This window comes from Centruroides vittatus, unplaced genomic scaffold, assembly GCF_030686945.1.
Source record: "Centruroides vittatus isolate TY-2023 unplaced genomic scaffold, ASM3068694v2 contig_879, whole genome shotgun sequence".
In the NCBI taxonomy this organism is placed as follows: domain Eukaryota; kingdom Metazoa; phylum Arthropoda; class Arachnida; order Scorpiones; family Buthidae; genus Centruroides; species Centruroides vittatus.
Window position 1 is genome coordinate 1,481,226 of NW_027122571.1, and position 24,823 is coordinate 1,506,048.

Genomic DNA, 24,823 nt, shown 5'->3' on the forward strand with positions numbered 1-24,823 from the left:
TAAGACTGAATGCAAAGTATTCACAAAGTTTTTAGTGTCTAATAACGTTTAGAAAAATGTTAATTTTGAAATAGTATATCAAAAGCATTAAGTTTTTTTTAACGAATCAAATAATAATCGTCATAATAATATTTTTTCTGAATTTATAAACACTAAACAGTAATTAATATTTCAAATAACTGAAAACGAGAAACATTTAAAACACGAGGCGAGAGAGTAATTTTTTTTTCACCAATTTTTGCGGTAGAATAGTTTGTTTCGTCAATTTTTACATAGATTTTATAAACTTTTATTTAAATTGATGAAAAGAACTTACAATGAAACAAACTTTAATAATTATTATCATGTAAATCGATGATATACAGTAATTGGTATTTCACGAAAGCATCTTTCGGCCAGCATGTTTACTAATTTTAACACAATCGATTTTTTCCATGTGGAAATACATTAAAGAGTATATTATGTCCAGGAGCCGGAGGTAGTGCTCTTTAATGTGATTCTTTTGTCAGTTTTTTGAACAAATGAAATACGTAGAACGTTTATTAATAAAAAGTCGTTTAAAGATTTTATTTTATTAGTAAGAATGCCATTAATTTATAGGGATAGATATACCACTACGGTCCCCTAACTTTTTATCGGGCCCGGGGAAAATATGCCCGCTTCCTTTCTGCTTCGATGGCCCTGATCATGTCCCACTTTTCCCAAGAATTTGCTACACCGTTTCCTTCACTTATGACGGAAGTTGCAGCAAATTCCTTATGAAATTACGCAAATGACACGTAAAATTATTCAGGAAAAATTCATTGGTCCATGTTCATATTCTGGTTATTCTAAGAGCGATTTTTGCGATTATTAGCCTATAAAAAATATTTAACAGTTTTTAGATTATCGTTTCCAATACTTTTTATAAGTTGTAGTTACTGAAATATTTATACAAAAAGTTTAATTAATTAGTTAAATTAAGTTTATTAATATCTTATCAGATTAATTATAAGCAATATATCTTCAGTTTTTATTTGTGTGATTCAAATTTAATGCATCTCATTGTAAACCAAAGAAAGTGATGTGAAGAGCACCTAAAAAACGTCGTGCTGGCCGAATAATCTAAAAATAGACAGTCCTTTCTTAGAAGTTTTCATTTGTAAGTTTAAAATCAAATATATATAAAATAATTTATATCTAATTAAATACACTTCACACATTTATAATTGAATTTTTCTTATATTTTTAACTTAAAGTTTTAGAGATTGCTTAATTCTTAAAAATTAAAACAAGACAATAATATTGTTCATTTTACTGAATTCGGCAGCATAGATTTGATATATAATAACAATTATTGCCAACAAATGTTGCCAATTAATGCCAAATAAATAAACTAATTAATACTAATAAATAATTAATATATAATAACATTGGCAATAATGATTACTTTTATTTTACGATTATTATTAAAGTATTTAAAACCAATTATACAAGTCTTATATAATTTAAAATCTGATTAAAAATTATTTAAAAGAGTCTTTACTCGAAAGTTACAAAACTATTGAAGCTATTTCTCACCTATAAATATATAAGTTAAACTTTAATATTAATATGATAAAATTTCATCATAAATTCGTATTTAATTTAGAAAAATCTAGTTATAAAACGACATCAAATAATATTAGCAATATTCTTTTTAATGTAAATACATTACATGTAAGATATTTTTCTAATTTTATTTTATAAACAAACATTTATATATAAGAATATTCTGAAATTTAAAAAGTTGAAAGTACGTTTCTTTAGAATCTATTTAAAAATTTAAAAAATTTTCGCAGGTGTATTAAATATATATAAAAATATATATTTTTATATATATCGTATAATGTAAATGTTTTATAGGTGTATTGTATATATACATAATGTAAGAAGTATATCAAAGAATTTCATAAATCTCTAAATATTAAACATGAAAATAAAATTATATACCTAAAAGTTATAAAAAATTATAAGCTATATCTAAATTTTTTGGGGGCTGCAGTTTTCAAATTGTAGACCTATAAATTCCTACTGTCGTCCGTCTGTCTGTTCTTTCTTAATCTCGATAATGGAGTTAGATAAATAAAAGTCGAGACCAGATATAGAAAGCATGGGGGCAGAAGGTCCCGATTAACTATATATGAACTTCCTGTCTAGACCGAAAGTCACGTGGTTTCAATCCAAAATTTTTTCCATTGAACGGAATTACATAAATGACCAGCATGCATGATGTCGTTATCAGGAAAAGTATGATGTACAGGGGCAGAGACTACTAATTTGAGATCGAGAGCATATATTTTAAATTAAATAAATTAAGAATATGATTAAAAGTTGCAGCTCGGCATTGTGACGATGTCAATAATTTTTGCTCGTTATATATAAAATTTAATATCAGTAAATACAGTATCTATATTAGTTAATATACATTGCAAAAATATGCAAACACTTAGCGATAGTTTACAAAATTGTATTTAAAATGTCTTCAGTTATTGCAAAAATTAACTAATAATTTTTAAAATTGAGAATCAAAGATAAAAGCATGCTTTGCAACCACTTTAAAAGATTTAAATGAAGAAAGCAGAAGAGAGTCGTGCAGCACCGACCACCTTAATATTTTTGGCTGTAACCAATGTAAGACTCGGGAAAAAACTGATTTTACTAACAATAATATGATACATCAAATACTGCTTCTTGAAGTACAGGGTGAGATTGCAAGATTTCTCTAAAATTTTGCCCAAAGTACTAATTATTTCTAAAATAAAAAAGTCATGAATTCGGGCAGTGCAAATATTGTCATCCAGTACCGACCAGTTACTGTTCTAAAGCATGTTAAGATCTTAATAATTATATAAATTGTTTAATGATTTTTATTCAAGCAAATAAAAGTACAAAATTCTTTGACAATAGTAGAATAGTGCACTATTGTATTATAACCAATAATAACATTTATTCAAAAAAGTGAATATTAGGAAAACATATGAACAAATTTACGAAAGTTTAGAATAAACTTCGCAGCTTACACTTGTCACAAATAAAATACAAAATATTTTCTTGATCGGACATTTAATATACGCCCAATCCTTACATGCAATACACTGTACCAAGTCTTCGTGAATGAATTTTTAATCTTGACCTTGCATATAAAAAACTGGTTGTTTTTCCATTTCTTCATCGAAAGTCTTTTTGCAATCTGCGGGATCATATTTTTGCCAACTTGGATAACTCTCATTCGATCTACTAATATTGTTTTTGGAACTAAAAATGTTGAACTGTCTGTCGTTAAGTCATATTGTTCACAAGAACTTCATCTGTTGTCATTTTTATGCTCGTTTTGGTCCATTTTACTTTCTTATTTATCTCAATTTCTTCCATTTCTCTCTAAACTGAGAAGAAAGAAAACTGAGACCTTTTCCTTGAAAATTATTTTTGGTCGGTACTGGACGATGACATGATGATGATATTCTTCTGCATATACCTGTAGAATGCTGCTCCAGCAGCGAAAAACTAGTAATGGTCGGTATTACATGACTCTTCCCTAATTATTTTATTGGAATTAGAATAAGCTTTCTGAAAAAATACTAAGTATATTTATTACATAATGTTCATTCTAATAATAAAGTATCATTAAATAAATTGTTTATATATTTTGAATCTTTCGTAAGGATGAAGAAAAATCAAGGCGTGTACACGGAGGTTTTGGGAGGATTAATTCCTCTCATCTAAAAAGAATTAAAAAATTAAGTAAAATTAAAACCAAACTAAACATATATTTATTTTGTACTCGTTCAGTTCCTTCTTAGTCTACTATATATCTATTATATACTGTATATTATAAAAATTAATAAACTACGTTATGAAAAAGGGATTTCTTTTAACCTCGCCCTTTTAAAAATCCTGCGCGCGACTTGAGAAAGGTACAAACTAAGAATTATTATTACTACTCAGACACCTTATACCTCTGAGAAATTATTAATTTAATCATGCAAACGTTTTCCACCTGTTCCACAGGTCATCTTCAAGCAATTTTTACTTTTGGAATGTTATCTCGTGCAGGATCGAATGTATATGCGCAAGATATTTCAAATTTTAAAAAACCGTTGGAACATTCCATGTAAAATATAAAATATAAACAATAATAAAAACATTAATAAAATTAATTAAATAAACGTATTGATCCGCTAAATAATAAGAAATGTAAGCTGACATAATATATTTCTATATTCTATACGGGATGAGAATACGCTGTATGCTTGATTAAATGGGGTGTTTGTCAATCATGAATTTCCACGCAGTTGGCAAATTCGTTGCGTCTTTATAGTTCAAACATCTACCTGTTGTCCCTGATCTGTATATTTCAAATTTTTCCATGGTTAATGCTAACGATGGTGAGCGTACTTGTTTGATAACTTTGGCTTCATTCCAATTAATTACTGATCCCTCCGTTTGTGCCATTCTTGATAAGGTGGTAGTGCAGTGTCCTTTATTGATGTCATACATGTGTTCTTTTAGTCTTTTGTTTAAGCCTCTGTTGGTGACTCCTATGTATTCTTTATTCAGGCCCAGTTGATCATTTTCATATGGTATTTTATAGACCCCAGAGCATTCATCCGCTTTTGTGCTATCTTTATCGTTCCTGAGCAAGGGCGTCGCCAGAGGGGGGCAGAGGGGCAGTTGCCCCTCCCTAGACATGCGAAAAAAATTATTTAAATGCAAAGTCATTTATTGCCCGATTTATAATTCCCGCGCGAAAAACCCAAGAAGATTATGTTTTAATTAAAATAATCTTCTTAAGCTTCTTAAAATTTATGAATCGTTTTTATTTTACCTACATACAATTCATATCCTCTATCAATTTATATCATCTTGCCCCCCTGGCCCATTGGCTGGCGACGCCCTTGTTCCTGAGGGCACTGTAGATGGTGGGTGCCCGCTTATAAATCAGCTTAGCATTCTTACACTTGGCTATTTCCTTCATTATGGTGGACAATCTTTCTCTGTACGTGAATTTAGTTATTTCTCCGTTTGAATTCCCTTTCGGTTTCTTTTTACTAGGTGTTATGTAAGATTTTATTAGGTTTTCGACTATTGACTTTTTAAATCCTAGGGTTGTCGCAATGGTTCTAATTCTATTCAACTCTAGTATTCTGTCATAAACGTTGGAGCAATAGGCAAATGCTCTTCTAATAATGGCCCTAAATGCCGATAGTTTGTAAGTAGGCGGATCGTTTGATGTGGAGGGAATGTATAGTGGGTCATGCGTGGGTTTGATATATACTTTCGTGGATATGGAACCTTCTTTAAATGTAACTGTGATATCCAAAAAATGTACCTCTGTTGTGCTGAGCTGTTCCAGTTTTAGTATTAGGTCATGGTTATTCGAATTCATCGCATTCAAAAAACACCTAGTAAAAAGAAACTGAAAGGGAATTCAAACGGAGAAATAACTAAATTCACGTACAGAGAAGGATTGTCCACCATAATAAAGGAAATAGCCAAGTGTAAGAATGCTAAGCTGATTTATAAGAGGGCACCCACCATCTACAGTGCCCTCAGGAACGATAAAGATAGCACAAAAGCGGATGAATGCTCTGGGGTCTATAAAATACCATATGAAAATGATCAACTGGGCCTGAATAAAGAATACATAGGAGTCACCAACAGAGGCTTAAACAAAAGACTAAAAGAACACATGTATGACATCAATAAAGGACACTGCACTACCACCTTATCAAGAATGGCACAAACGGAGGGATCAGTAATTAATTGGAATGAAGCCAAAGTTATCAAACAAGTACGCTCACCATCGTTAGCATTAACCATGGAAAAATTTGAAATATACAGATCAGGGACAACAGGTAGATGTTTGAACTATAAAGACGCAACGAATTTGCCAACTGCGTGGAAATTCATGATTGACAAACACCCCATTTAATCAAGCATACAGCGTATTCTCATCCCGTATAGAATATAGAAATATATTATGTCAGCTTACATTTCTTATTATTTAGCGGATCAATACGTTTATTTAATTAATTTTATTAATGTTTTTATTATTGTTTATATTTTATATTTTACATGGAATGTTCCAACGGTTTTTTAAAATTTGAAATATCTTGCGCATATACATTCGATCCTGCACGAGATAACATTCCAAAAGTAAAAATTGCTTGAAGATGACCTGTGGAACAGGTGGAAAACGTTTGCATGATTAAATTAATAATTTCTCAGAGGTATAAGGTGTTCTGAGTAGTAATATTTTAAAACTCTGAGCATTTGATTCAACTAAGAATTATTATAAAGTGTCAAAAATATAGATATAAATTTTTGTATGTTTTAAAAAATTCTCTTACTGCAATATATTTTTCTCCTGCATTTAATAATTATACTATATATCAAAACTAATGCGTAAATAAAATAATTCCACTTATGATTTAATACGGTATGTACCTTACATTCTTTCGAATTGGGCACAATATTCTTAAGTGATATAGATAGAAATACAGCCTATATGTATATTTTTTAAATATGCTACATAAATGTTGCAATTTTTTTTTATTAAATGTTTTTTTTATTAGAATCTTTTAATTAGAAACAGTGGTGGATTTTTTTTATTCAAAGTGATCACTCGCCTTTTTCTTTTTGGTATGTGTAATACCTTAAAATATTGGAAAATTCGCCGAAAATGTACAAAAATTCCTCAGCATAATCTAAACTTTTTACAAAAAACAAAAAGTATTTTCTCTTATAATAGGACTATTTTGCCTTTTCCGTTGAAAAATACTGCACTACAAAGTCGGGCAGTTCCATATCGAGTGCTGAAAAAACAATGGCTCATTAAAGAAGTTTAGATCAGTGCTTTTCAAGCTTTTTGTGTTAATGGGCCAATTTTTTTTTAAATGAAAAAATTGTGAAATGATTGAAATTTGGGATTTTTGTGAAATTAAAATTAAATTTTGATGATTAAAGGTCGAAGGATGGGGAGATAAACGGGGTCGTGTGTATCTCCAGTTGGGTCGGACCTCATGACGATTTTACTTGTTATTAGCATTTGCAATTTTTTCTAAAACCTATCCCTGCTCTCAAAATTAAGCTTTTTGCCATTTTACAATAAGAAAAATATAAAAAAATGTTTTTTAATAAAATATTATAACAGATGGCGCTACCAAATGTCGCCGGAAAGTTAGGCAACTCGTTTCCGGCATTTTTTTTTTTTTTAATGTTTAGTCTGAATTGATGAAAAAATATATCAAAATTTGTTTCTAATCGTCATAAGAAAAATTGGTTTATGTGCCGATTTCGATCACCAATCCATCCCTGACACTAAGCGTTTATTTAAATAGTTAAAAACAAAAAAAAACAGAAAGTAATAAAATATTATGTTTTTAAAAAGACGTTTTAAAACAGTTTTGTTAACGTAATGTATAAAATTACGAAACTTTAAGTGAAATATCGTCTTGACTCAGTAATAAACTGTTTGCGGATTACAGATTGAACAGAACTAGTTTAGATTATGATTCCATTCATTTCAGTAGCAGTTTCAGTTTTTAAACATACTTAGGCCTATCTAAGAAAATACTTCGACTACTTAATAATTTTATAAATTAAAATGATATGTTAGAATAGAAATTTTAAGTGACTTTTTATTGGATAGAGTTAGATAACCTAAATAAATAGGACTTAACAATTGGAGGGCTTATCACACCAAGGCCGAGAGAAAGAAAGACTAGATCTTTAACAAAAAAGTTAGTCTTTAATAATCGTATTCAATTTCGTATGCATTTCGGGTACAGGACCCCTCATCAGCTTACAAACACATGGCACAAACATAATAATTATAACACCAATAATTAATCAAAACAAAGTGTTATCTAATATGCACTGTATATTAGATAACACTTTGTTTTGATTAATTATTGGTGTTATAATTATTATGTTTGTGCCATGTGTTTGTAAGCTGATGAGGGGTCCTGTACCCGAAATGCATACGAAATTGAATACGATTATTAAAGACTAACTTTTTTGTTAAAGATCTAGTCTTTCTTTCTCTCGGCCTTCGTGTGATAAGCCCTCCAATTGTTAAGTCCTATTTATTTAGGTTATCTAACTCTATCCAATTTATAGTCGTGGGCTAATTATTATGAATTTTTATTGTTGAAAAATTTAATATGTTTATACACTATATAACTTTATAACAAAATATAGATATAGAAATTGAGCTTCATTGTAGGCCTATTACAATTTATAGTTGTGTTTATAATAACGTATGATCTATTGCTTAAACAAATAAACTAAACAGAAAAATACGATCTATATATATATATATGTATATACAAATAACAAAAATTTTGCTTGAAAGAGATATAATATGGACGATAAGCAGAAAAGTTTTGCTTCTATCTCCAACGTTATCACAATATTCAAAAGACAACAAGGAAAAAAATTGAAGTTTGTTTCACGGATTATCTTTTATATAAAAATTAACATGTTATAAATAACAATATTAGTATCGTGAGATGACGTATGAATAGATATTAATTGTTTTCTTTTCCACTAATAAATTTACTTGTTGGGAATTGTGTAAGACATTATCCATAAACGAAATTAAGCTATCAGTAACTAAAAGAATGAATTCGAATAGAAAAGTCGGTATAGTTATTAGAACGAAATCACGAAGTTTAAACCTTTAAGAACTAATTAAAAGTGTAAAGTATATAGAATTTAATTGACATTAAAAAAATTCAATTTTTTCGTCTCCAAGTTTTAGTACTCGTTACTGTTTATATCTGTCACTATGACAAGTATTATCAACATCAAAAAGGTCAGGAATTATCTGTTTGACGTCACTTAAGAGGGCGCTAGTAACTGAGTGGGCAGGTGTAACTTCAGATAACAACTTGACATGTGAAATGTTACCTGGTTAACACTTTTAGGTAAGTTGTACTCGTTTTCCGTTTTAACACCGCGTAATTTATAGAAATTAAATAACGGTTACTGAAAAAATTTTTATGTAAAAGTTATTGAGTTGAGAAAAATTTGTTCTTATTTTATGAAAAAATTAAATGTCAAATATAATTTCTATTGTATTAATTTTAAATATTTTAAATATTTTAAATCTAAGACTATGATGTTAAGTTAGTCTAATGTAAATATTATATAATTGTTTTTTACATCTATTTATATCATTGAGATTTTCAAAAAGAAATAACTTATTTAAAATTAAACATTGTTTATTTTGTTTAAAAGCTTTTAACTTATTCACGATAAACGTTTGATTGATTATAAATAAATTTATTCAACAAAACCAGGCATAAACTATTAGTAGATTTATTACAGAATATATTTTAGCATTTCATAAAACGACATTATGTAAATATGAAATAATACAATAAAGAAAATAGCTATATCTTTATTTGACTGATAATATATTTAAAAAAAATAAAACCTTCAATGATTAAATTTAGGACTAATATTTGATGTAGAATATTGTTCCGAAAACGGAAATAACTCGCCTATATCTTTGTGTAAATTTATAGAGTACACAATGTTAATTTATACAAATATTTGGTGTTTAGTGTATACTATACACTTGTATATCGTATACATATACATATATGTAATATATATATATATATTACATTATATGTATTACATATAGTACATGGTTTCATGTGGTACATATATTATATAGTACATAAACACATTACACGCATACAAATAAGTCATTTCAGTCTTATATTTGTCGTTTATTTTCGGAATAATATAGTTTATAAACTTGCATTTATTTATAAAATTGTATAACCAAGAAATAAACATAAAAGAAATGATGATTTTCTATTTTTCTTCAGGTCCTTTTACATTAAAAAAATTTATATCACAAACAATAATATTTTATTATTTAAATTGCTGGTTATCAAATGATAGAATAAGCTTGATCTATTTTGTATACCGTTATTAAGTATTAAAAACGGTATGTTTTAACTTAATACGGTATACAAAAATTTAAAAAATATATTTCAATTTAATACTTGTTTTGATGGGCACGAATTTAGATGTATACATTGCAAAAAACGAAGTAAAATTGTATTGCATCTTCGATATTTGAATATTTTAAAGTAAATTATAAAAATATCTTACAAATCTATTTAAAAATTCGTTTAATATTATTTCTGTATTTTTTTTTTTTTCTTTCTTTCTTTTAGATGCAAAAGCCGCTGCATTTGCATCAATTAAATTTAGTCCTTAGACAAGTCTTAAAATTTTTGTTATTACTGTAAAGACTTCAAATATCAGTTTTTTAAATAGTTTTTCTGATTACTAAATAAAGAAAACATTATTAAAAACACGAAATATATCAAACGTTTGTTTTTTCAAGGAAGAACTTGTGTAATTGCAAATAAAGTCGAGGTTTTATACTAAAAACTATATTTAGAAATTAAAATAAACGAAAAGATTAAAAACATGATTTCTGTTTAGACTAACTTTAAATCTAAAATTAGAATTTTTAACACTTTCTTTATTTGTTTTTAAGCGAAATAAATTTATGTTATAACTTAATAAAAAATATTCTTTTCTGCTATTAAAATCAAAAGGTATATTTAAGAATTTTCGACAGAAAACCAAAATTTAAATTTATAAACAAATTTAAAAGCCAATTAAAATTGCTTGTCGATTTTTATTTTGAAACTTAATATTCAAATTATTAAGTTAATATACGACGGATAGCAACTATATTCTAATCTTAATCATTAAGATGACCCAAAAAACTTTGACATGAATTATAAATATCTAAAAATAACAATCCACTTGACGAAATTCATTTTTTTAAATGAAAAAAATGACTCCTTTTAAATTGAGAAATCTGTAAAATTTAATACTAAGTTTGGTTTTAAAATTTAATTTAAAACTCAAACTAAACTTAAAACAAACAGGAAAAAAAAACTAAATTAATTTTGAATTAATAAAATTTGTTTATACTCTTAATTTCTATGCAAAATTAAATCTTAAACGTAGTAAAGTTTGCCTACGTTCTTAATGTTTGTCATTCCTTACTTGTTTATTTAGTATTAAAGAGATTAGAGTAGGATGAATAAGTATTAACATAAAAGATGGGATTAAATTTCAAAGTTTGTTATTTTCTTTTATATAAAAATTAGATTTTAACGAACAATCAAACAATAGACCTTTTAATTTATACAGCGATCTTCCTCTAAACTTTTGCATTACCTGATAAGATTAATGTACGAAGATTATCATTATTAGTTTAATATATTTGAAGAATTGGATTATAATATAAGTACTGTATTAGTAATGAATTTCTAAGTAAAGAAAACTTTTCAATAACTATTTTCAAAAGTAAATAGTAGTAATTCGATTAATTAATAAATAAAACCCATTTATTAATTTATAAATATCATATTACTTCAAATTTAAGACATTTTTTTATGTGTTTTTCAATTTAAAGTAGAAGTATACGTCCTAAATTCGAGGTTTATTCTAATTATCATCTATTTTTTTTTTTTTTTTTTTTTTTTTGAAAGTGGGGATGCGCCACAAACTTAAAATAACAGGTGGCAATTACGTGATTATTTTCTTTAAAATTAAATTTCTTTAGTTGATAATAGTAAATTTATTTAACGAAATATTGAAATTTGGCTCCAGAACCGAAGAAACTCAGCTATCTCGAAAAATATGTGTGAAATTTTATCAATTTTTATTTATTTTTTTTATTTCTTTCATATTATACAAAACATAATATCTTATCAAGATTTGATTTTACTACTTTAAATCGAATATTATGTAAGAAATATTACTAAGGTAGTTTATGTAACTTTCGTTTTGTATAAATAAAGTTGTCATCTGTAATATAAAATAATTCAAATGAATCAAAGTGATGTGTTGAAATTAGTGAAGATTTTCTAATATATATATATATATATAATTAGTGAAATTTGTATTTATTCGATTAATTGAGAAACAGGAGTTTATTCTTATCTAAATAATCTTGTTTCTTGTTTTACTCCATTCCCACGTTACTATTTAACAATGTAGATAAGATTGAATATATTCATCTATCTTTTAACTGTTGCATAATATTCGTGGGAATATCTTCTAAATTCATTCTTGAAGGAAAAGGTTGAATGTAATTCGTCACATAAATGAATACATTCTTTGTTTGAATGATTTATTGAACTTACATATGTATTTTAAATATAACTTAAGATAAAATAAAACATCTACCTAGAAAATTATTAAAAATATATTATTCATATTTACTTTAAATGAAATCAATAAATAATAATACTTGATTTTAATAAATGAAATATTACACTTACATAATTACTTTTTTTTAACTATTTAAGTAACTAATTATATTTAAATTAAATATTATTACATCATTACTTTCATTATCAAATCTTGGTTGTAGTAATTACTGATAATTATATTTTCTTTGTTAACTTTAAGCTGTATTTTGTAAAAAAAAATTACACACTTCTAGTGTAAAAGTAATTGCTTTTGGCTTATATTTTTAGCTACGTTAAACTTATCTCTACGTTGATATAACTGAAGCTGGATAAATCACCAAAGGCTAAAGCTTAGTTTTTAAAATTATTTTGTTTATTGTTATTATATAGAATAATTCTATTAAATTAATTTAATTGAAATTACTAATATTTATTCTTCTATTACAGAATTTCTACTCTTTTATATTCGAATTTTAAATTGAAATATTTAATTTTTATTAACTTAATCACAGATTTTTTCACTCATTATGCCAAGTGGAGAACAAATGATTAATAAAAAGTAAAGTGTTAAAATTATTTTTTGTAATGTTTACATTAAAAAAAAATGGGGAAAAAATGATAATTATTTTTAAATATTTAATTTTCTCAAGTTTTTTAAGAGCTTTTTGGAGTACAAGAACTAAGTTTGAAAAACGTCTATTAATAATAAATACTATTCTTTCTATACTCATTTTATGTACGATCATCCCATTATTGGTCATAATTTTTAAAAAAGGTATGAAAACTTTATGAAATTATAAAATAAAGTCAAATGTATTTGATTTTTAACGTGAATTTTTTTCTGAATTTTAGGAAAAAATTCTACATTATCTCAAGTTTCTGTCTGCACAACAACTGACTGCACGGAAAGAAGTAAGCATTTGTTGATAATGATACGCCTATATATTAGATCTATAAAAAGACTATTAGTCCTTATAATTTTATATATAATTTTTTTTTTTTACTACAAGATATTCATCTAAAAATGAAATTTAAATTGGAATTAAAAAGCATTTATTATTTTCAAGATGTTTATTTAATAAATATCACTTTTTATTCGGGAAAAAATATAAAAAAATTATCTGAAGGCTAAACTTAATATAAATACAACTATATGTTTTTTATATATATTTAAAATTTGTTCTATCTTTCCATAGGTCAGCAACTTAGAGGATGGATAAATAATTCTGTCGATCCATGCGACAATTTCTATAGTTACTGTTGTGACGGATGGATACGTGACCATCCCTTACCTGAAAATAACATAATTTTTGGCCCTTCTGAAGAATTGGAAATGAACATTGCATTAAAAATTAATGGTATGTGAAGTCGTTAAATTGATTTTGAAAAATTAAAATTTTCAAATTTATAAAATTTTAATTGAAAATAATTTAATTTCAGATCTTCTATCAAATTTACAATTGGATAAATATTCTTTAATACCAGTAAATAAGACTGTAACATTTTTTAGAGCGTGTTTAGATAATGGTAAAATATTAAATTATATCACTTTTATTTAATTCTTTGTTTTAAAACACTAAAAATTTAAAGAAAAATTACTTCTTTTCAATTTATATTCTTATGTATGTAACATTAAGTAACAAACAAATAAAAGAATAATTTTCCTCTATATCTAAGCCAACAGTAATTAGATAAGCTTATCTTTCAATATGTCAGGTATTTGTTGAAGTAGTTTTTGATATTAAATAATTTAGAAATAGCTTATAATTCATATAAATTTTTTCAAATACTTGTAGAAAGTATCGAATCGAGAGGATCCAAGCCCTTTCTTAATTTAATAAAAGAATTCGGAGGTTGGCCAATCATATCTTCCGATTGGAACGTTAACGATTTTGATTGGCTGAATGCTATTACCTGGTTATTAAGAAAAACAGCTACTGGTTATATCGTTCGATTTATAATTTCGCCTGATATCAAAAATACGTCTTATAATATCATACAGGTTAGATTTACTTTATATGAAATTATAAATAATTAAGCAGTTTCCTGTAAAGAATGCTTTCTTACAAATATATATTGCGGTAAGATAACTTTCAAGAAAAAGTTGTTTATTAAATATATTAATTATTTTTTTTATTTTTAGCTAGATAAACCTAGTTTGAGTCAAAGAACAAATATTTTATTAAATTCTTCCAATGAAGAAAGCCGAACAACGCTCAAGAATTATAAAGAACACATTAAAAATATGATAACATTATTGAACGTTAGAAAGGATCCGAATGAAGACTTGGATAAAGATATCGAAGAAATAATTGATTTTGAGAGAAAATTAGCAGAGGTTTATATATTTATTTTTATATTTAATTTTTTATATTCATTTTTTAACATTTAGACTTACAATAGTGCTGAAAAACGTAACAAAATAATTTTGTTTTTATGAAGTATGGAATTAAGGAAATTTCTCTCAGGAGGATCTTTCTCTCCTAAATGTAAGGAAATTCATTCCAGAATTTAAGTGAAGTTTGTATATTAATCGAAATAAATTTATCATTATCGTAAACAGTAAGAAGCAGTTATTATGATCCTATTCTAGACAATTGATTCGAAAAGTCGAAGTGTTTTATGTTGTAGCTTTATTTCAGAAAATAAAGCACAAAAATTATGTTACAAATTACTGAATACAAATTATATTTATTAAGTTTCTTTTTAATTTATAAAATGAAAGTATTCTAATCAAGCAATATCGAGGTCATTGGAGAATTTTTTTAAATATTTTCTTTTGTTTCAATGCATTAAATCAATTGCCTTGGTTCCCTTACACGAAATTATGAATTAAAAAGTTGTTTTTTATGAATAAAAGTTTTTATAAAATAAAATGTGTTGTTAAAAGTAAACATATATAGCAAAATATTAATAGTTCACTTATTAATTTAGCATTCAATATCACTCTTGTGATAGAATAATCACAAGTTATATTGAATGCTAAACACAGTAATTTAATTTTATAATAATTCTTTGATTAGTGCTTTTTCAGAGTTCATGTTTATTGAAGCTTTTTGGATTGTTTTTCAATCAATTATTTCATTATTTCCCTGGAAGAAAGAAGATAAAAATATCGACGAATATAAGAATATTAATAATAAAAATAAGATATTTTAGTATAAAAGAATACTTACTTCTTAGCTAAAGAATTTCCATCAGATTTTATTAAAACGTCACAATCAATTCTTGTAAATTTTAAATTTCATTAATCAAACTCGAAAATCACTTAAAATGCATGTAATTAAATGTTAAACTGTTTTTCTTTATAATCATCTTTAATTATATCAGAGATATTATTGACCGAATAACATTTAATTTTAGTTCTTATCGCCGAGAAATCAAAATCGAATGTGAAATATGTTTACTTCGTTTTTCGTAGTAATGACGATCATTAAGATCTCAAATAAGAATGCTGTTACTTGCGGCTGACATATCTGATTCTTTTGAATAGATAGAGAGTGCTCAGGGCCGGATTATCGAATAGGCAAAGTAGACATTTGTCTAGGGCCCGTAATTCGGAGGAGCCCGGCTTCAGTGCAGAAGATTTCTCTGTTTCGATTTCGAAACTCGAATCGAAATTCGATAGGACAGAAAAGGCTGTATTTAACAATTCTTACTAAGCTCCGCTCGACTAGCCATTACCTAAAAAAAAAAAAAAAGAAAAGGTCAACAGCCACCCGTGTGTCAGAAGTAATGTACGCCACGGGATCTCTCGCGCCATCTAGAAATATTCCTAGGGCCGCGTCTCGTGGTAGTACTGATGTATGGATGGTTATGATTTATTTTCTAAATCTACACTTATACGTCGCGACATCGCATATTCGATATAGCGTTCAAGTTGCTCGAGTGCGAAGATATTACAATTCAATAGTGTTTTATAAAAGAGTTAAAAAGTTATGGGTGACACCACGATATCCGCACCGGTGTCACCCATGCTAGCTACGCTAATGTCACATTATATAAGATTTGTTTAGATGCAACTTATTTAAATGGGGCCCCAATTTAAATTTTGTCTAGGGCCCGCTAGAGGCTTAATCCGGCGCTGAGAGTACTGGATATATTTGACCACAAAATAATAGTCTCTAAAGATCAACGTTTTGAATGACCTCTAGTCAATGCGAAATACATATCTTGAATGTTAAATTTTCAAGTTGTTATCGAATAACCGTTATAACGCTGCTTCTTATATACAATATCCTACATATATATAAAATAATATATGGATATTGATGTAGATTTATGAATTTTTTGAGACAGTGCTTAGAATTATTCTGTTTTTTTATTAATGATATCCACTTTTTGCTTTCTATTTATCTCTCTTATTATTGTCTGCTTTACACTTTATAAAATTCATTCTTGTGTTAATAATTTATTTTTATTTTATTTTATCGTTTTTCTATTTTAAAAAGAAAAAGAGAGAGACAAGAATAATATTCCACTAAAATACTAACATCGATTGTAGACTTTCTTTTTTTTATTTTTTGAATATATTTATTTTCATTAATATAAAATTTACATATTCTATCAAATGTTACGTGTTTTAGCATTGTTGTAATGTGTACTTATAAAGTAGAAAAGTTTTAAATGTACGAAAACGTATGAAAATATTAATTAAAACGTTTTAAATTTATATTATTCTTATTACTAATTGTTTTCCATCATAAGTGTTCATGTAATTAAAATATCCACTTCTATCCGTTTAATGTATTAACTTAGCAATCTCTCAGTTGATTTGTCTTCGCAATACTTTGATTTTAAATAAAAATTGTTATTGTATTGATTAGCTTCGTTGGTTAAAATAAATATTAATATTTACAAATAATTTTATATCAAGTTTAAGTTGCTCTTATTTAATTTTAATTTGTATCCATGAGTTTTTAATTTATTGATAACTTTATCATGCAAGCTAAAAATGTTCTGTATATAATGAAATAATATATATAAATATTGCTTTTTAAAATGATTTTATAGATATTTTCACCAGATGATGAAAGTACCTCGAATTATAATAAATTTACAATTAAACAACTTGCAGATACAATCAAAGAAGTAAGATATTCGAAACTTTAACTATTTTACTAAATAAATAAAATAATTAGAGAATTATTCATTTATTAGTTTGATTGGTTGACTTATTTACAACTTGCAACAAATTCAACTTTGGGAGAAACTAATGATTTTATTACCGAAGATGAAGAGATTATTGTCAGAGATACGGAATATTTTAGAAAGCTCCCTGGGGTAATTAAAAATTGCTCTAAAAGGTAACTTTTACAGAAATTTAAATTATGCATTTATTTTAATAATTTGATTTAAAAAAATTTAAATTTTAAAATATTTTCATTGTTAATTTAGAAAATTTATCAAGACAATTTTTATTAGAAATTTTACATGTAAGATAAGCCGGGGGCTATAGGGGTTACCCTAGTAACCACGTAATCGGCACAGGTTGTTAAAACCCGACCTCGGAGTCGTTTGAATGGCTGAATTTCGAGTGGGGAAGTCGCATCGTTAGATAGTCAGGAGACAGGTTAAACAATTAAACAAAGCATTTATTAAAATCTAAGGTTAACAAGGCCTACAAGGCTATACTCGATTAAATGCGATTAACAACTAGATATATATATAAAAGGGCAGCTCTTAACTAAGCCTATTCTCGTAGCGAGAGAGAGGGTACACAATGCTCTAACAAAAATACATCTATGAGGAAACGAACGGTATGCGTCGAATGGTTCGTAGGAATCGTAGTCCTAGTAGACATGGCGATCTGTATGGAAGTTCGTGAACTGTCTTCTACCGGAGTCTTCTCCTTTCGTGTATCACCTGGACAAGTATAACTTCCGTTGGATCGCCCTGAGCTTCCGAGGGCTCGAGCTTTTATTCGCTTGTGGTGGGAAAGGAGTCATATGATCGTCGTATGTTGACAAGAATGCAAAAAAAGCAAGAAAGCAAAAGAAAATTCGTGTTTTTTTCTGTATAGATGCATGTGCATGGGTGGCACGATTTTACACATGCATTTATACATACACCCATTTTGACGCTTAATAACTCCTGTGCCTTTTGTCGAAAATTTCTGAAATTTTGCAGGGAGGTTTGTGTATTAGCGGCATTGATGCTATTAAATTTTGGTGGTTAAAGGTCCTGGAATTGGAATATAGATCGTGCGGGTCACGAAGCGTGGGGTCGGACTTGATGACGATTTTACTCGTTATTAGCATTTACAAATTTTTATAAAGTCCATTCTTACCCTCAAAATTTTGCCATTTTGTAATAATTAAAGATATAAAAGTTTTTAATGTTGCTGAGAAAGTTAAGCAACTCATTGCTAAATTTTTTTATGTATTTGATTTCGTTTTTCTTAAAATTTTTGGAAAGACTGCGACTTTGCAATTCTTCTATGCAAGTAATCTCTAATTTCAACAATCAATTGAATTTTTATTGTTCCATCATTCTGATCAATGAATTCTCAATCTCAGATACTATATTAATCATTATTTACATATTAATCTATACTTCAACGCACTTATTTCTAATATCTCAGATAATTTTTCTGTTATAGAATAATTATCTAATTCATGTAATATTACTTTGTATTGTAAAATCTGAGAAACAATCATTTTTAATAAAAATATTATATAATAAATAGACTATTTTTAATAATTTATAATAAAATAAAAATAAATTTCATTCTGTTTCAGACAGATTGCTAACTATTTAGGATGGAGAATTATGGAAAAGCAATACAATCATTTGCCTAAAATATTTAAGGAAGAAATGTTAAGATATAAAAATATTTCAAGCAATCTTGCTTTGCAACGATGGAAAATATGTGTCACTTTAACCAATATTGCCTTTGGTTATGCAGTCGCACATTCATATATTTCGCATTTCTTTTCGGATATTTCAAAATGTGATGTATGTATCTTTTCAATTATTTAAAAAATATGTATTGTTATTCTTAATATAACTTATAATTTTAAAATATTTGCAAGGTGACAATTTTTTTTATATTGTTATACAAAAATATCCCATATCTGGTACCATTTATGAAATGATCGTGAAACGTTTCGAGCATACGATACTTCCAAACTTTAGTGACCACATCATTTTCTACAGTAGATATGTTAATGGCATCTTGATCATCTGGAAAAGCAACCAACCATTGTAAAACTTCCTTGACTGTCTTAATTTGAGGAGAGATAGTAAGAGACCGTAAAGGTACTTTACGGTCTCTTACTATCTCTCCTCAAAAAAAGAGAAGGTACTTTACGGTCTCCTCTTTTTTTTAACTCTTTCCGCCCTGTGGGCACTAAGAGGGCCTCTTTTAGTAGGCCCATTATGGGTTCGGCCAGGCCCACAATGGGGCGACCGGGTGGTGAGGGACGGGGCCCGACATTATTCGACCCGTTCGGATTCGATCCCGGGTCCCCCAGAGCGGTAGGCTGCCACCTTGACCGCTCGGCCATCCGGCCGTCTTACGGTCTCCTCAGAGATGAAACAACATAGCTCACACCAGGTCAACTTTCTAGACATACTCATTAGATTAGATAATGATGGAGTCTAGCAATCAAGGTGATTTTTAATCTTTGGTGAAGAGGGCCTTTACGTACTCCTCAATGCTCAAGGACAGGAATGAGGAATTACATTACATCGCAACACTCACAGTACAACATGGATATCATAGAGGCCTTGTTATGACCTTTGCACAGCAACTATAATGTATCACAGCCCCATATCAACAATGGTAGAAGAGATTTATACTTGTTACTTACGATGAGCAACGAGGCATTAGCCGGCACATTTGAAGAATATACTTGTGAGCACTATGTTGGCCTCTTTATTCCTAGACTTATTACACCGTCACTGGACACAAGATCAGCCTTCGAAAATCAATTTATTTTCCCAAAAAATTATGCATTTTGGACCTTAATCCCTCATCAGCTTTTCTTACAAGCTTTTTTTCTTATTCATGAAGTTGACACATCCACATTTACGAAATGCACAATAAAATTTCAACGTTTGGTAAAATACTGGTAACAATTTCAATCATTAGGTATATAATTAAACGTATTAGTACGTTGTTTTGAGTAATACAATCATGTACTTCTTCAAAATGCACAATGAAATCTCTATAGTTGGTAAATCATTGATTACAGATCTTGGATCTGTAATCAATGAATCGTGGCAGAATCGGACAATCTCCCAATGGCATGGAGAGTTGGATTCGAACCATAGTAAATCACTTCATGTGTAGTTTATTAATCAAAATATTCTTATTTTATTAATTATATAACGGTTTTTCTTTATGATATACATTCTCTGCGTAGGGCGCACGCCCGAACTTCGTCCATTTAAACCAGCGGTTCCTAACCAGTGGTCTGCAGAAGCTAAAATATGGTCCGCGAAAGATTTAAAACTTTTATTCATTTTAAATTATTATTCCCACATTGATACAAACTGAATTTAATTTTTACCAAAAATGTTATGTTTTCTATTATAATAGTACTGTTAAAACATGTTACTCTTGAGTTTAACAATTACTTATGTTAAAAGTTTTGATTAAAGTTTATTTTTAGATTGACACAGTTTATTTTTCTTAAACCTTGTGGTCCCTGCTAACAACAATGAAATCAAAGTGGTCCCTGGTCAAAAAAAGGTTGGGAACCGCTGATTTAAACGTTCAATTTGAGTTCTGTATTCCATTTAGTATTCTGTTCTTTAATAGACTTATATAACCTGAAGATGTCCGATTGATACAGACGAAAACGTTCGTTATATTAAATATTTTTGGTGTTTGTCAAACAGGTTTGGTGTAACTTACTGATGTATTTTTAGTTATACGAAAATATGTTGTGAAACACAATAAAAATATGCAGAAAATATGTTTTTATTACTTTTTGACCTTTTTTGCTCTGTAGGTCTAACTCGTAAGAGGACCTTTTTTTAATTCATATCCCATCATAGGTTTGTGGGTTTGCCTAGGCCCATAACAGAGACGGCCGGAATTAAGAACAATGTACTGTGCATACATCTTAGATGGGATAGGTTTGATGAAATAGGTCAACGCAACAGAAGGGCAATCTGTCAATAAAGATGCTTCCCGGAAGGGATTTCTATGGAAAACTGATCTCTATTTAGATCAGGGGTCGCAAACTGGCGGCCCGTTAAGGGTCGATTTACACACAACAGTGACGTGCCGGCACAGTACAATAAATTTTTGCCTGTGGGAAATCGTTGACCTAGTTTTAAACCACCCTGTCCAGACTCGTTCGTTACAGTGCTGTGGAGTGGCAGTGGCGTGACTGTAACGTGAAAGTACATTTCTCGGGAACGATATTTTCAATGACGGTAAATTTTGTTTTCTAAGGAAATCAAAATAATCAATAATTAATTATAATCAAATACAGGTATTTTACTTTATTTCTTTATTTTAATTATTATTTAATTGTTTAATTATTTAATTAATATTCAAAAAATTTAGTTTCATCATCTATTAATTCTTTATAAAGTGTATGAAATTCCCATTCTATTGACCTTTTTGTCCATGCTTGATGTACCCACTTGCAGCGCTTTCTTGATTGGATTTCTTTTTCATCGTCCAAACATATAGCTATGATAGCCAATTCTTCCTCAGAAAACTGCACGACTACTCACCGAGAGAACGAAACAAATACTGCACGTTTTTTTTTTTTTTAACTCTTTCCGCCCTGTGGGCACTAAGAGGGCCTTTTTTAGTAGGCCCATTATGGGTTCGGCCAGGCCCACAATGGGGTGACCGGGTGGTGAGGGACGGGGCCCGACATATTCGAACGGACCACCCCCGAAAAATTCCTGGGGATTATTCGACCCGTTCGGATTTGATCCCGGGTCCCCCAGAGCGGTAGGCTGCCACCTTTACCGCTCGGCCATCCGGCCGTCAATACTGCACGGTTAGGTCACTGTTGTGTGTGAATACTCATCACTGTGCCGTGCTCGACGTTAAGGCTACCAAACGGTCAAGGTGCCGGCACGTCACCGTTGTGTGTAAATCGACCTTAAGGCTTCATATCTGGCCGGCAGCTTTGATAAATTCTTTTCTTAAAATCAAAATTTCTAACATTTTGCGGGTATTAAAATAGAAAAAATTCGAACCGCTAACTGTTTACAGGTCTGGCAACAAAAGGCTCTTTATTAGAACCTTTTTAAATTACAGTATGTTTTGGTTTACCGAATAATATTGAATACGGCCCGTGTCTGATATACATTTATTTGACTGGCCCTTTGCTGGGTTTAAGTTTGAGACTGCTGATTTAGATGTTAGACACGCGAAGAAAATCTAGAAATGTACGTTTTGGAGTTAATTAAAACAATAAAGAAGTTATAATCTGGTCATTTTGATTGTGGTATGATAAGTCCTCATTAATAGCCAAATTGGCATCTATATTGATATAAGAGAAAATTCCAGGAAAGTTCATGCGATCAGACCGTGGTCAGATGCACAGTTAGCACCACAATTGTTTGCATCTTAGAAAATGAATTTGGAAAAGTTTTTATTATAGATTCTGTTGAAGTACGTTTTCTGAATTAAACTGTTTCATTAATTAAAGAAATAAATTTACTGCTAGTTGTTAACTCGCTAAAGATTTTATGGTGATTAATAATTAAATTTTAAAATGTTTACAAAAATTTTACTATTTTAAAATAATTATTAAAATTTAAAATATTTTTATATTTTCAGATTAAAGAAATGGTTGATGAAATTAAATTCACTTTTAAAAACGTTATTCAAAATACAAAATGGATGGACAATGAAACAAAAAATGAAGCAATAAAAAAGGTAATTTCTTTGGTATCTAATGGGAAATTCCCCTTTTTTAAAGATTATTATTATTATTTCCAACATATTTTATTTTGTTTATTTGTCATAATGTAAATATCGAAATATATTTTTATCTAATTACTGTATTACTTGATGTATTTTCATTATTTGGACTGGAAATTGAAGCATAGACATGAATTAGGCCGGATGGCCGAGCGGTAAAGGTGGCAGCCTACCGCTCTGGGGGACCCGGGATCGAATCCGAACGGGTCGAATAATCCCCAGGAATTTTTCGGGGGGTGGTCCGTTCGGATATGTCGGGCCCCTCCCTCACCACCCGGTCGCCCCATTGTGGGCCTGGCCGAACCCATAATGGGCCTACTAAAAGAGGCCCTCTTGGTGCCCACAGGGCGGAAAGAGTTAAAAAAAAAAAAAAAAAAAAAAAAAAAAAAAAGAAGCATAGACATGCAGCTCTCTAGACCATTTTGAATTGAAGTCAAAATATTATTAATACTGTATTTCTAAATCTTTTAGGAACAAAAAATAATTTTGACGTTAATATAGAAACTTTGTATTTAAACTTTTCTATTGCCATTACGTGCTTAACCTAAAAATGATCGTAATTACTTTTATTTCATTACAAGTTGATAGATTCGGATAATCAAATGCATAAATAAATAAATAAATTCGTATCATTTCCATCTCTGATTCCAACTCAGATCTCACAGAGCAGAAGGACGGTCAGTGGAGTGCCGTGACATTTGATGATAGGGAAGCTGTGTTTCTGTAAGAAGCTGACTTCCAGGGGCAATCAGTTAATTGCTCGTCAGTGACTAGGACCTTGCGTAAGTGATGGTCTAGGGTCCATTCGTACGTGCGTGGTGGCGGAGGAGACAAAGACGACAAGTATATGAAAACAACCGTTTATTTTAACCTAAAATAAACATACACTATGCACAAATAGTTTGCTTTAGGACAATCAGTTATTCCGACTTCTTGGGCATCGATGTGGTTCTTTAATCGTCGATCGAAGGTGGCCCCCGGGACAGTGGCGTCGACGAGTCTGTAAGGCACGGGGAGACTTCGTCCCTTGGCGTCAAGGACAAGGCCTAAGTCCGAAGTGGCACGGGTTACAAGTTGACACAATAGACGAAAAACTGCTTTTTTTTGCGCGTCGACACACGGCGGTTTGGTTATTCGGAACGTTAACCGAGTGCGAGGTGTCCTCGATTGTCGGGGATTATATCAATCTCCGTTCTTTCTTTCGTCCATTTTGATTGGTCATTCTATCTCAATCACGCTTCCCGAGTGGTTGGCCCCTGGTTACTAAGCGTAACAAGACTCCTACCTGGAGCGCCAGAAAGGTCAAAATCGAAGACGAATTCGATCTTCCACCGATCGTAGGACGACTTCCTTCCGCGATTTATGGTTTCTGCCTGGCAGTTTGATATAAACAATGGGTGTCCGACTACAAACGACTTTTTCCTATGTTTTTTTAAACTAATAAATTTTCCTCACAATTGACCGTTTTTTCCCGTCTTTCGTGACGGTTCGGACCTGTCCGGAATCTCATATTTCCATAAAAATTTTAAACAAATACTGGAAATGACAAAAATAAACAATTTATGTATTTGTATTTTAGTTCTAAAATACAAATTGATATGATACAAACAATGATAGAAAAACTTGTTTTTTTAATTTTTTATAAACTAACTCTATT

The 24,823-nt window shown here is 29.2% G+C and overlaps 1 protein-coding gene across 4 annotated transcripts in view; it reads left to right on the plus strand.

Annotated features, from left to right (window-relative positions):
- The first annotated feature begins 1,038 nt into the window (after nucleotides 1-1,038).
- Nucleotides 1,039-24,823, plus strand: part of LOC136983243 (neprilysin-1-like) — a 29,026-nt gene continuing 5,241 nt past the window's right edge. Inside the window, exons 1-12 of one of the 4 annotated variants that reach the window (XM_067279928.1) lie at nucleotides 1,039-1,141; nucleotides 12,552-12,822; nucleotides 12,914-13,038; nucleotides 13,116-13,175; nucleotides 13,460-13,621; nucleotides 13,704-13,790; nucleotides 14,060-14,265; nucleotides 14,407-14,601; nucleotides 17,277-17,354; nucleotides 17,424-17,569; nucleotides 19,004-19,220; nucleotides 23,023-23,121. In XM_067279928.1, coding sequence (XP_067136029.1) covers nucleotides 12,791-12,822; nucleotides 12,914-13,038; nucleotides 13,116-13,175; nucleotides 13,460-13,621; nucleotides 13,704-13,790; nucleotides 14,060-14,265; nucleotides 14,407-14,601; nucleotides 17,277-17,354; nucleotides 17,424-17,569; nucleotides 19,004-19,220; nucleotides 23,023-23,121 — 1,407 coding nt within the window. In that variant the 5' untranslated portion in view covers nucleotides 1,039-1,141; nucleotides 12,552-12,790. Of the gene's footprint in view, nucleotides 1,142-8,881; nucleotides 8,952-12,551; nucleotides 12,823-12,913; nucleotides 13,039-13,115; nucleotides 13,176-13,459; nucleotides 13,622-13,703; nucleotides 13,791-14,059; nucleotides 14,266-14,406; nucleotides 14,602-17,276; nucleotides 17,355-17,423; nucleotides 17,570-19,003; nucleotides 19,221-23,022; nucleotides 23,122-24,823 lie in introns of those variants that run through there. The other 3 variants (XM_067279932.1, XM_067279931.1, XM_067279929.1) reach the window with 3 other exon arrangements.